The 14,485-nt window shown below is 39.5% G+C and overlaps 1 protein-coding gene across 1 annotated transcript in view; it reads left to right on the top strand.

Annotated features, from left to right (window-relative positions):
- CFAP58 (cilia and flagella associated protein 58) overlaps nt 1–14,485 on the top strand; it is an 89,735-nt gene that overhangs the window by 40,171 nt on the left and 35,079 nt on the right. Inside the window, exons 12-15 of the mRNA XM_033130845.1 lie at nt 2,464–2,604; nt 3,364–3,587; nt 6,099–6,210; nt 8,575–8,679. Coding sequence (XP_032986736.1) covers nt 2,464–2,604; nt 3,364–3,587; nt 6,099–6,210; nt 8,575–8,679 — 582 coding nt within the window. The remainder of the gene's footprint in view (nt 1–2,463; nt 2,605–3,363; nt 3,588–6,098; nt 6,211–8,574; nt 8,680–14,485) is intronic.

Here is a 14,485-nt window from a genome sequence, read left to right as displayed (position 1 = left end):
CCACATCTTGTTTACAGCCCATAAATTTATGACATAAGGAGACTATTCAGAATTTTGATATATTATGAAAAAAAAAAAACACCCAGCAATGCCAAATGCATGAATGGTTTTACATTTCAGACAGATACTTTTACACACCGTTGATTGCATTTTAATGTAATAGGGGTTTCATTTTGTTCTGCTGATGGATTCTGATCAGCTCTTGGCACTTGGGAACAGGGAAGTGAATGTTGCACATCTGGGAAAATAAAAGTTTTATTAAAAAAGCATGAGCCAAGCAGGTATTTTATTACTGTTTTCACTGTCACTTTAAATGATGGTAGAAATAGAAAGGCTGGTTCTTCAATCTCTTTCCTAACACGCAACCCCCAAAGTGGTAAATACTAGATCAGATCTTTTCTCAATAAGTATTTCCTTTTGTTTATCCCTGGACCAAAATGTATTTCATGAATGAGCAAACAAAGTGTCATAAAAGAAGCCCTTGGTTTTATAGTAGCTGACTGCATTTCTTTTGTGACATTACACGTCTGTTACTTGGTGTGCAGTATTTTCTACTGTTTGGGTAAATTTGAGGTATGGAGTTTCATGACTCTTGGTCTTCATGGATTAAAAGCAGAGGTCATGGAGAGTTGGGTTGGCTCATAGGTACTTGCAAATATGGGATTTTCTATCATCCCAGTGACATTTCCGGGTGGGTGAAGGAAGAGGGGTGGTGCCGATACTTCTTTGAAGGAGAAAATTATTACTTTTGCACTGTCGTTTGCTGATCCGCAAGTCATTGAAAAGTTGAAACCTTAATATTGTCTAATCATCTCCCTTGTGATTCCCGGCATGGGTGAACGCAGAACTCTCCTCCCATTTGTTTCTTCTTGTGCTGACCTGGTCTGTGATAACACCTGTCCTTCCCATTTTGGCATGGAACCATTCAGAGACATATTCTTCTTTCCTTTAATGTGAACACCTCTGTGGCTCCCCATTGCCTGCTCCCTACAGTGTGTGGTCTGCAAAGCCCTTCCCAGGCTGGCTCAGCTCTTTTATCAGCCATACTTCCTGCCGTTCCTCACCTGATACTCTAACCGAGCAGCATGAGATGCTTTGCTGTCTGGTGGACACACCGGGTACTTTATAGTTTGCATGCCTTTGTTCATACCAGCCTGTCTATTGGCTACTGTACTCCAACACATACCTGTCCACTTTGGAACGATGTGTCAACTGCCAAGGCCCTGACTGGTTCTTCTGTCTAAACCCCAGGCAGAAATAAGAACTTATTCCTGTGTACGCCCATGTCCCTTTTCATACTGTAGGTGGCATTTCCACAGTGTAGTGTGGTTAGTTGTATTTGTCAGCTACAATGGATGGGGAATACCTCATGTTTTACTCACCTCCTGTATTTGACTTGGATGAATTGCATGATAATGATAGCAGAGGGAGCATAAGCTTCGGAATCAAAAGACGTAGGCTGGAATCTCAACTCTGCTACTTACTAGCTCTGTGACCTTGGGTGAGTTCATTTACTTTTCTTTGTCTCTGTAATTGCATTTGTGAAATGGGGATAAGAGTAGCTATGCAAAATACCTGGTATCATGCCAAGGATATTGTAGGTTACAAATATAGTTGTGGAAATGCGGTGAATGTATCCTTTGATGGGAGGAATTTTCCTTCCGAAACTCACTAGTCCAAAGCACCCTTTCCCCATTACTCTTACGACTTCCATGTAACCTCAAGAGCTTCCAGATCTGAGCTCTCCCATGAAGGCTACCTGACAAACCCAGTCTTCTCACCTCCTATAACATCACCTCACTGTCTTTGTGATGATAAAGATATAGAAATGTTATTGCTTGAACCTGTTAATATGTCCATAATACTTGTGTATCTTATCTTCTCATCTAGATTGGAAGCATCTTAGGAGTAGGATCTAGCTATCTTTTTATACCGTAACTTCTGTTCCATGAAGAGGTTTTATGAGATAGGTAGTTGTTATCTTTATTAATTATATTTTTGCTTGAAATGGGCTTCATCTCCACAGTTGATGTGCTGGTGGTATTAGGACCATTACAGGAGCCGGTACATACAAAGGCCCCCCACCCCCATGCTCACCCCCACGTCCTCTTCTGCACTATTCCTCATGAGTTCTCCCTGTGGTTAGCCAATAAGAGAAGTGCTGTTGAATACCAATGAAGCCTCTCCTACAAATACATAGAAAAACGATGGAAATCCCTGTAGGGTACAACTCATAGAATAAACATGGTCACTGTAACATGCATTGCCGTTTCTTTATGGGGTGTGTGTGTGTGTGTGTGTGTGTATAACTTGTTTTGCTTGTGAGAGTGATCAAACCATGTTAAATGAAACATCAGAGGAGAGTATAAGAAACATATTTATGTCTCATTCTGGGCCCTGGTTTGTGTCCTGGTTTGTGCTGTTACAGAGTGAAATTTGTCCATATCTTTCATCCTTTGTCAGGCTGAACTACAGAAGCTGAGACAACAAGCCCTGGAGACCAAACACTTCATTGAAAAGCAGGAAGCTGAAGAGAGAAAACTCCTGCGAATCATTGCCGAGGCTGATGGGGAAAGGCTGAGACAAAAGAAGGAATTAGACCAGGTAGGAATATCTCCTCACCAGATCCACAGACCTCATCAGCAGATGCAAACTGTTTTGATTCAACTCCTCGTGAATCCTCATTCTTCTCTAAGCTTTTCCATTCAGTCTATCGGAAGAACAGCTGCAGAGACTTATCGCTTGTCGATTAATTATAAAACATTTATTCATTTATTCAAGTTATATGTATGAACACTTACTATGTGTCAGTTGCTCCTCTAGGCACTGGAGATACATTGATGAACAAGAAAAGTAGGTCCCTGTCCCCAGGGAGCTTACATTCTAATACAATTGCTGACATAGAATTGCAATTAATAATTACATAACTTGAGGGGTGGAAACCTATATGCTTTCAGAGATCTGGCACGTTTAAAGAGAGAAGTTGGCCAGCCTGATACAGTAAGGACTGGTGGAACTTGGCAAGAGCTAGCTCACCATAAAGTCATCTAAATTTAAACATTTATAAAATAATGGGTTGGAAAAAACCCGCCAAACACTTACGGGCCAAGGATTATTGGGTCATTATTATTATTACGGATTATTTGTTGACTCTTTCTGATTCCAACAAGACTGCAAAGGCGCATGGGAGGAGGCCAGTGCTGATTGCCTCGCAGGCTATTTCCAATGTCCAATCGCCACCCACTGGGTGCCTAGCACACATGGGCATTGGCTAAATACTCATTGGCTGAATGAATGCTGCTGCCTTAATGAAAAATGAGACCTTTTGTCCCCTGGTAGCCACGTCCTTTCCTACCTTCCTAGGTCATCAGCGAGAGAGATATCCTTGGGTCACAGCTTGTTCGGCGCAATGATGAGTTGGCTTTGCTGTATGAGAAGATCAAGATCCAACAGTCGGTGCTGAATAAAGGCGAGAGCCAGTACAACCAGAGGGTGGAGGACATGCGAATCCTCAGGCTGGAGATCAAGAAGCTTCGCCGCGAAAAGGGGATTCTTGCCAGGAGTGTGGCTAATGTTGACGAACTCAGGTAATAGGAGACCCTTCAGAACTGAGGGCACAGCAGTCTGGGGGGAGCTCCCAAAATGCCCTTGTGTCCCTTTTGGTGGTCATCGAGGGTCTTTATCTAGTTGTATAAAATGAGTTTTTTTATATGCTGATATTATTAGCAAATAACGAGAACAGCTTTTTTTATAATACAGAATCTACATTGTGCCCATTCTATGTCACAAGAAATGAACTAGTTCCCTTTCAGGGGAATATCAGCAAGTGTAAAAGGATAAAAAATAAAACAAAAAACAAACAAACAAAAAAAGCCCAAAACTTTATCCTGGGTTTTAAAAAAGATATTTCAAGTCAAATCACAACACACAAAGTATTTCTAATTCAGAAAAAAATGTCTCCCAATGAGCTCTTTAGAATTTCTTTAATAAGGCAGTATGCAAGAGATGGAGCATCAATATTTAAATTTAATCCTGGTAACATTCACCCATCTTTTTCTTGGAATTATATACTGAATGGAAAGAGGGGAAAAATTTAATTTTATCACTATTTGAAAACTCTGTTTCCTTAGAAGGTGGCCAAATTTTATATCTCACTCTTGATTTATCTTTTGCAGCTTTCACTTTAGCTTAGTGCGCCTTCTTCTTGCTTTAAATCTTACATTATACAAGACGTACTTTCCCTGTGGGAAAACATCACCGTGTTTTATATAGGCAATTGCAGGAAACCGAATAAGAGGGCTGGTGTTTTCTCAGTAACTATCCCTACTTCCCACAGACTGGTAGATGAACAGTATCCTTGATGACCTTGGGACAAGGACACGGTTTGGATCTCCTTCTTAAATTAACTGAGTTAGATGATAGTTCTGATACTTAGATACAGGGAATAGCAAGGAAAGTTGCCACTATCAAGGATGGATCAATACAATTTTTTCTAAGAGTTGCTTGTATTTCAAATGATGAATGTAATACAAACTTATTGTAGAAAATGTGGGAAATGCAGAAAAAATATAAAGAAGGGATTAGAAAAATCACTCATAAGTTTACTACCCAGAGATACCATCATTGACATTTTGGAGACAAATAGATTCATTCTAAGTAGCTATTGAATGATCTCTGAGACCATTACTACACTTGCCAGCCATGAGTTATTTTTATTACATACACAAAGGACCAAATTGTACCCATTCCTAATCAATATTGCTGGTTTGTTGATAATAGATTTTATTTTTCTTTTCAATGGGAAGACAGCTTAATAAAGATATCAGAGACAAGCAGGCATGAATTCCAGTCTCAGCCTTGCCACTTACAAGCTGTGTGACCTTGGGCAAATCACTTAAGATCTCTGAGCTTTAGACTTGCAGTTAAAATTAAACACGAAAACACACGTAATGTGCCTCCCACAGAGTCTAGTACAAAATAAACTGTCAATAATGGTAGCTAATACTCTTGCCCTCCTCTTCTGATGACACAATAGAAAATAGAAGTATTAAAAATATGCTTTTAATTCTAAGACGTTTGTTCTGAATTCCCTGTTGAGTGAATATCATGCAGTTAATTCTAATGGTTTGTCTTGCTAATGAGGAGAAGTTGTATTATTGGTTTACATGAAGCAATTAAGTAAAAGAGATGGCATAGTATTAATCTGCACACCCACAGCAGATGAGAACAGGTAATTCCTTATTGCCCGTCCTTATTGCCCATATCAATGCCAATGCTTGCCTCGTCACCCTCCACCCACAACAAAGCATCTTGTTCAATAGGGTGGCAGCCAGCTCAGGGGTTACTGTGGATGGCTGAGGCACATTACCCACTAACTAACTAGAGATTCCCACAGACTTTAGAAGTATGTTTGAGCCAGAGCTAGTTTTTTCAGGATTTTTTCAGCCATCTGTGTAATTGTGGAACATGAGATAAAATACCACTCCTAACTCAAGTGTTTCTCAGTCCTGGCTACACAATAGAAATCACCAGTAGGACTTTAAAACCTACAAAATCGAAGCCACATACAAGACCAATTCAAGCAGAATCCCTCTGGAGATTGGGTCCAGGCAAAGGTGTCTTCAAAGCTCCCCAGGTGATTACAATGCAAAGTCAGGATGGCCATGCACTGTCCTAACTGGTGGCAGCTTATCACCTGAGCCTCAACGTCTTGCAGTCAGGTGCCATACCTTGTGGTGGACTGTATGTAGATTGTTTTCTTGCTGCTACTGTAGAGACACTTAGCAACATTAAAAAGTCTATTGAAATTCTCCTAATTCACTTCCTCCCTGTTCTTTTCATATACTTCTAAATTCCTTGGGTATTCAGAATCATGATTCTGAAGTTCTGGCACTTTTTTTTTTTTTTAAAGCTACGGCTTAAGTTTGAGCTCTGCAAGAAATGATATCAGCTGTGTCTGGCCCAGGTTAGGAGGCCGGTCTTGGTGTTCAGAGGTCTCCCTAATTCAAATTTTATGTAAGATGTAGCATGTGTGTAACCACAGAAAGATATTTACAGGGGTGGAGATTCCTTTGCAAAAGGAAGTGTGTCTTCTCCAGGCAGGAGCTTTTTCACATGCAAAGAGAATTCCTGAAGGAGAGGACACGATGCCGAGCCCTGGAGGAGGAACTGGAGAACCCCATGAATGTGCACAGATGGCGGAAGCTCGAGGTAACCTCTGGCAGAGCCTTCCTTCCACCCCCAAATCTTCTTTTACCCCACATGGCTTCCTACCTCAAGCCCAATGAGAAGCATGGTTTTATTTAATGCTATGCAAATTGTCATGTAAAATGTAAGGCTGGATCAAACGTCAATTGAGTTCCCAGAACAAGAACAAGAGTTCCCAGAACAAGATAGTTCACTTGGGTTTTGTTTAAAAAGTCTTGGACAAAAATCCTTCCTGCCTAAAGAAGACCCGGTGAAAGCTGCAAACTGGCCTCACCAATTGACATTGCTTTTCTTGTTTAAGTAGTTTTTGGTCAATCAGCTCTCCTGCAGCTGCCTGGAGTCTTGGATTGTTAACTTCCTCTAGCTATACATTGGCCACCAGCATCTTCAGCCACCTTTCAACTGGTCTTTGCATCTTTTTATTTCACGCAGGAAATAGGGCACTTTTTTTTTCAACTTAACATTTATTGGGGTGACAATGGTTAGTAAAATTACATAAGTTTCAAGTGTACAATTCTGTACTACATCATCTATGCGTCACATTGTGTGCTCATCACCCAGAGTCAGTTCTCCTTCCATCACCATAGGACTTTTGTGAACTAGCCGTCTCTTCAGAGGACTAGCCTTACGTTAGCCAAACACTTTCTCTTAGGATCTGGAGGACACAGCCAAAGTCCCATCGGTAGGTGATGGATAATACAGACATACCTCGTTTTATTGTGCTTCACTTTATTGTGCTTCATAGGTGTTGCAATTGTTTTACAAACTGAAGGCAAGACCCTTCACCAACAAAAAGATTATGACGCGCTTGCTTCATCGCAATACTCGCTTTATTATGGTGGCCTGGAACCGAACTCACAATATCTCTGAGGTCTGCCTGTAGACACCATATTTTATTTTATGCTGGCCATCTCCTGTAGTTGTACCTAGCCATGTGAGGGCCAAAAGGGGCTTTAACTAAATGAACAGTTAGGGTGTTGGGAGAATATAAGATTGTGATTTAACAAAAAGCAGGACAAGGGAGAAAATGAGCCAAGTAGGTTTTTGTTTTTCATGTTTATTTTTTTCCTTTTAATGAAGAAGGCTTTAAGGATAATGCATTGTAAATTGTTATATAAACATGAGGCCTGAATTTTAACAACATCCAGTCTTGCCAAGTGAATATGCCAAGTCTCATCCCAATATATGGGTATCAGTTGGCACTGCGTCGTGTTTCTTAAGCAAAGTCAGAGTTAATGGAATATCTTCCCCCACTCTCTTTTGGACCCTCATTTATTCCCCTTTAAATGCCAAGAGTGGTGTAGTTTACTAAACTAACAATAATATGGATGTGTCTGGGGAAGTGGAACTGAAGATTTTAAATCCATTTACTGTCACATTAGTTTATTCCATGTGGTTTGAAGCAGATCTTTAAAGTTTCTAGTTCCATGTCAATTTCTATTGAAAAAATTAGAAAACAGAGACTCTGGGCGGCAGTTGAAAATATTTAGCTGCTACATTACTTCAAAACGTCAGTACAGTTGGAAGTGAATCTCTGGCTCAAAGTCTGCAGGACAGAAGTTCAGTTTAGAAGTGTAGACCTCATTTGAATTGTACACAGATCGCGATTGAAGGAGGATCAGAGCTTTGTGGATTGATAACACAGTTTGAGAGCGAAATGCCACGGTTGTGTTCTGCTGCCAATTATTAGCAGAAGACCGCATCCTAGAAGCCTTCTCCATCATAGGCTGTAATGAACCTTCTCGTTAACAATTATCGAGGAGAATCTTGGGGCTGAATGAATTAGGGAACCCTGTCTCATTCCTACGGAAACCGAGATGATGGTAGGGGAAGCCTTAGAGCATAGCAATTAAGAACCTCAGGCTTTAGAACCTGGCATATCTGGGCGGGAATCCAGCTCTGACCAGTGCAGGAAAATGACTTAATCCTCTGCGTCTCAGTTGTCTTATCTGGAAAAAGGGAAGGCTAATGCTGTCTCACAGGGCTGTCCTGTGGCTAAAATTGGATAATGTAATGCAAAGCACTCAGCGTGGTGTCTGGATGGTGGCAAAGAATAGGTATCCTGCCCAGTGGAAATCATTATTGCTGTTGCTATTGTTAGTGCTGTGTCCCTGGTGGAATAAAAATATTCACTTTCCATTTATTGGCTAACCAGAACCAACAGATAAAACATTAGCCAAACGTCCATCTGTTTTGATAACCATTCCATCTGTTATACTTTTTTTTTTTTTTTTAGGTTCTCATTCTCTGTCCAGGGTCTGCAGGTTTGCAGTAGACTTTTATAAAATAATCATGACTTCGCATAGGGGCCTTCCTGCTTTGAAATTGATGGTATCTCAGCTGCTTTATTTGTTTTCCCTTGAACAGGCCAGTGACCCCAGTACCTTTGAGCTGATACAGAAAATTCACACCCTGCAGAAGCATCTCATCAGCAAGACAGAAGAGGTGGTTGAGAAAGAGCTGCTCCTTCAGGTAGCATTTTCCTTTTCTGCACTCGTTGCACAAGCATATTTTCTCAGCGCCACCACCTCCAGGACTGTGTTTTTTCAGAATTAGTTCTTTGGCCGTGTTGCATACCCCATTTGTAACTGTAGATGGCAACAGTGACTCACACACGGAGAACAAACAACCTGATTAATTGGTCTTTTATGGTGCTATCACTGATATTTCAACAATTCTGGAAAATAAGTTCAAGGCTAGACGTACTGCGTTGGGAAATGTGAGCTTCGTGCCCTCCCTCCACTTCTCTACAGTTTTATTTGTCAGATTCTTTTAAATACTTTCCTTCATATCTTCACATAATGTGAAATGCCATGATTTTGATTTTGAAGATTAGCTTTTACATAAAGCACAATATGTCCTCTTGAAGACTTGTGAGAGGGAAATGGGAGGAAAGATTTCTTTTTGAGGATTTTGTGCAGGAAGTTATTCTGGAACGATCAGGAATGCAACATCCTTTTAAGCCTACATCTTTGCAAGCATCAGCTGTCGTCACCATCTTTGCCATCATGCTGGATCCTGTGCTGGTGGCTTTACCTACCTTGTGTCAATTCCTCTTCACGGTTCAGGGGTGGATGTTGTCATCCCCAATCAATGGATGAGGCATTTGGGTCCCAGGAGTTTATTGTGGTAACAAAGGTAAGTTCTGGTGGTAGATGGTCTGGGTTGGAATTCTGCATCTGCCGGTTTGTAGCTGTGTGAGGCTAACTTCTCTGCACCTGAGGTTCTTAATTTACGTTATGGGAGAATAGTAGAACCTGTGAAAAGGGATGTTGTGAGGATTGAAAGAGTTTAGCATTGTGCTTGGTACATAGTAAGTGTCTAATAAATATTAGCCATTATTCTTATTATTTCTAATTCCAAAGGCATGTCATCTTAACCTCTGGGTTACCACTAGTGAGAGTAGGAACTTCTGTATTTGAGCTAGGGGCATTTGCCTCTTCTCTTGACATTCTACCTTAAAAAAGACACCTTCCCTGAAGTTGGGTTATACAGTAAGTAGCTTTCCAGAGCACCGCTATGCCCAGTGGCTCCAGGGATGTTCTTCTTCTCTTATTGATGAGCAGGATGGTTAAGAGAGCCAACTTCGGAGTCAGAAAGATCTGGTCTTGAATCAGTTCCAATGCTTGATATTTCATGATTTGGGGAGAATTACGTAAATTCTCCAAACCTCAGTTACTCCATCTGTCAAGTGGGGATAATGATACCCAGTTTCCTTATGGGAGGAAGATACACCAGAGTATACAACTTGGATGTCCTTTTGTAAGGATAGCCAATTAGTGCCTGGGCTCTGGGCTCTGGCAGTCCGGGGTTTGAGCTGTGGCTCCACCAATGCCAGCCACAAGTCACCTGTCCAGTCCCATGTGGCTGCTAAGTGGCAGAGTGGGGATTAAGCAGTCAGTTCCAGAGCCCAGGTTTTCTATCACTTCATCGCCCTGTCTCTCCTTTTATTCGTACGTTGTCAGTTTTAAAAAGAACCAAATTTTGTGTCTTGCCAGACCTCTCTATTGTAAGTTTCTGTCATACTTCCTGGACTACTGTAACTTTATTATTTCCTTCTTTCTACATACTTTGGGTTTATTCTGTTCTTTTTCCACCTTAAGATTGACTGACACTCAGTGCATTAATGTTCAGTCTACCTTTCTAATAGAAACATGTACAGCTATAAAGTGTCCTTAAAATTTTTCTTTAGTTTCATCCCACAGGTTTTGAGATGTGGTATTTTCATTTGCATTTTGTTCTAAATATTTTCTATTTTCAGAATTGTTTCTCTTTTGAGTAAGTCTTAAAAAATAGTCACTATTTCTCCTATGGTAATAATTAAAAGTACAACTTTAAATTTCCAAATATGTATCTATTTCAGTTATTTTTTACTATTGATTTCTCACTTTCTTCTTTTGCTTCGTGGTCTGTATTATACTGATTCTTTGGAATTTGTTGAGGCTTACTTTGTGACCCACCAAGTGGTGAGTTTGTATAACTGATGCCTACGCGTGTGTGCTTGTAAATGCCATGTTCTCTCTAAATGTTCAAGGTTCAGGAGTCCATGAGATGTGCGTTAGATCAACCTTGCTAATTGTATTGTGCAAATCTATATCTTTCCTAATTTTTTGTCTGCCTAATGACTGGAAAAAAGTTTAGAGGTTTATCTATTTCTCCTTCTTTTTTCTTTTTTTTTTTTTTGCTTTAAGTACAGTTTAGATTATGTTCACAAGCTGAATAAAAGGTAACGATTTTTATTTTTTCCTGGCGACTTGTTCCTTTATATTATACAAGAACCCCGTTATCAAATGTATCATTGGCAAATATCTTCTCCCATTCAGTTAGGCTGTCTTTTTCTTTTGTTGATTTCCTTCGCAGTGCAAAAACTTTTTAGTTTGAGACAGTCCCATTTGTTTATTTTTTCTTTTGTTTCCCTTAGGTGAGTCTTTTGTAATTAAAAAAAAAAATCCAATCTGATATCTTTGTCTTTTGACTGAGGTGTTTAATCTATTTATGCTTATTGATAATTTTAGGTTTATTTCTACCTTCCTATTTTCTATTATTTACCGATTTTTTTTTTTTTAGTGCTCAAAAGAAGTCCGTTCCTACTTTCCATTAGATTGAGTTTCTTTAATTCCCTTTTCCCCCTCTCCACCCAGCACTTCTCTCTCCTAACTCCTCCCTATTCCCTTTTTTCTTGATTATTTATTCTGAATAGTTACCACCACTCAATGTGATTCATTCATTCTCTCTCTCACTCATGGATTTCCTTAAAAATTTAACATGCATAGTTAATGAACATCAAGTCTAAACAAACCTAAAGTCACTCAATATCTTTATCCTTTTTACAGACAACATGAGGACTCAGAATGCCTTATCCATTCCAATTACCCCTACAATCCTCCCAGCATTAGTTATCACCATTATTATTATACAGTGTCAATAAATATTTACTCAGATTTACCAAGATGTGTACCAGTCCTTTTGTTTTCTATTTCTTCATATCTCCAATTCCTTATTTCTAGGTTCCATCTTCTTTTGGAAGTATATCCTTTTAGTGATAAACATTTCAATAGTTAACAATCTTAGTTTGCTTGTCGGAAAAAAATTTTTTTTGTCAGCTTTACTATAAATGATTAAGTTGAAATCCTATTTTCTACTTGGACTTTGTTAGCTTCTGGGGATGCTAGTAAATAGTCTGTTCAGTCTAATTATTATTTCTCCTTTTTAGGTAACCTGCCTTTTCTTCTCTTTGATTACTAGAGCTTTTCTTTGTCTTTGGTGTTGTGGAGTGTCAGCACAATACACTTAGTATGAATTTAGTTTTACTTACTATGCTTAGGACTCACTGTATTTCCTGCATCTGAGGATTCCTATGTCTTTGAATAGTTTCTCCTTTATTCTTCTCTGTTCACTCCTGAAACTCTTCTTAGATGATCGTTGGATTTTTTCATTCTTTCTTCCTTATCTGCTGACCTCTTTGATATTTTTCTTCTTTTTGTCTCTTGTGTTACATTTTTTTCAGCTTTATCTCCTTGTTTACTAAATATTTTTATAGGTGTACTTATCTGCTAAGAGCCAAACCACGAAGATTTTATTTTCAATGATTTTATTTTGATTTTCTAGAAATTCTTTTTCATATATGACTGGTCTATGTCGACAGTGAATTGATCCTTTCTTATGCTTTTATTCCTTTCTTTATGTCTTCAATTAATTTAAACATTTTATAGTCTTTATCTTATTGTCGTGTTATTTGAGGGTCTTGGGGGTCTTTCCTGATTGTTTATTATGATTGCTTATTTTCATTTACAGTGGATCTTTTTCCTTTTGTGCTGTGATTTTGGATTGTTAACTGATTTTCAGAAAGGCTTTATTTATAGGGTTTGGGAATGGTTCGGGTTAAGGATATATCTTTATATCTTTTCATTTGTTTCTGCCACGTGCCTAGGAGATATCACTTGCTTAGGATAATTCTTTTAGGTTGAATTCTCACTTTGGGGCTTTCTGGACCACTTGGTAAATGAATATTAGACCCTCAAACACTTGTGATGGAAGATTCATGGATACAGATTCTCAGGATAGCCAATTTTTCCCCCCTCAGAGCCCAGGAGAGATAGTTAGGTTTCCGTTTGGTCTTCCTGTCCCAGTGGGTAGATTTCCTTTTCATTGAGGGTGTAACTCTTTTAAGTCCCTGGCTTTATGTGGAGGAGTCTCAGTACCAACTACCCACTCTGCAGAGGCCCAGCACCTCATCTTTTGTCCACCTGTGGCCATTAAAATCCAAGCCCTTTGTTTAGTGAGTCCAGCCACTTGTCTCAATCATCCCTCAAGGGGTAGTGCAATATCTATTCACTGCACTAATATGCAGTTCACTCTGATTTTGACACTTGAGGATCACATTACTTACAAACTCCATTTTGTGATTAAATGGATGTGTTGTTTTATTCAGCATGTCTAATGCTCTGTGAACTTTAGTTTTCAGGCTGTTTAGTCTGCCATATTGCCATAAACAGAAATTTCTTCTTTGCTTTAATCGCTAGTTTTCTCATCCATAAAATGAGGACAATAATGGTACCTACCCACAGAATTGAGTATGTTAATTAAGTACAAATAAAGGTTTATCAGAGTGTTTAGTTATCATTAGCATTATTATTATGATTATTAATAAATTAATCGCCAGTTTTTTTTTTCTCCAAAGTTTAGTATCCTGCCTCCCTCCCTCTGTCCAATTCCTCATTTAACCTTTCTCTTTGATGGTTGAGTGGCCCTGTGCCTGCTGTGAGTTTCGTCCTGGAGCTTGTGCATCCCCAGACAGCAAGCCTGTTATCTTGGTGAAGCCCCAGGTGCTCCACACGATTTGACAGTTTCTCATTTTCATATGTTTTATTAAATTATTAGAGACATTCTCTGTATTCACAACAGAACATTTTGCAGTTAAGAAGATTTTTGGTTGACTTCTTCTAAGTCTCAGAACATTTTTTAAATGACTGCTTATTCTGTTCATGGTGATGAAGAGACCCCATCATGTCCCAGCAGGAGACATGATGGAAGCTTGTTTACCCCCAGTAGGCAGTGAGTGCTTTGAGGAAAGTCACTGGAAAATTCATCTCTCTAACCCCAATGCCTGGTACAACGCCAGGCACAGAGTAAGTGCTCAACAAAGATGGACAGGCTCTCTGCCTGGGCAACTGCTACTCAGCCTTTTGGTCTTAGCTGAAATGCTTTTTCCTCTTCTAGCGGCCCTCTTCCTAGGTGAGGTCTCTTGATGCATGTTCCTATACATTGACTTCTCTTTCATACCACTCGTCACACTTGTAATTAATAAGATAATTGTAATTGTGTGTTTAATGACCCTTTTCTGCTAGACCATAAGATTCACAACGGCAGTTCTTCTGTCTATCTTGATAATCACTTCGTCCCCAGTTCCTTGCCCACAGGTAAATATTTGTTTAGTGACTGATTAAATGATGGAAGAATGGGGTCCTTCAGTAAGAAGTAAGTCTCACAGTCATTTAAATTGTCTTTGAGCTTGGAGAGGTTATGAGAATTACTCTTCCTGTTACCTTTGCATGTTTTTGTCATTAACTTACAGCTTTGCAGGAGCCTGGAATTTACTGTGGGTTGATTTATGGATCTGTAAACTTGGTTCGAACTGTCAGTGTCCTTTTTGCCTGCTGAGGCAGGCTGATTCACGTGGTGCTCTAAGAGTTCTCCCCTTGCTCTGGGTTAATGTGGAATGGTTCTTGAGTTTGATTTTACAGCTTCAGAGGTAAGAGGAAGCAGTCTGTATTCTTGT

Source organism: Rhinolophus ferrumequinum, chromosome 16 (genome assembly GCF_004115265.2).
Source record: "Rhinolophus ferrumequinum isolate MPI-CBG mRhiFer1 chromosome 16, mRhiFer1_v1.p, whole genome shotgun sequence".
NCBI classification, from domain to species: domain Eukaryota; kingdom Metazoa; phylum Chordata; class Mammalia; order Chiroptera; family Rhinolophidae; genus Rhinolophus; species Rhinolophus ferrumequinum.
Note: the sequence above shows the minus strand (reverse complement) of the source record. Positions and strands in the feature narration are given on the sequence as shown.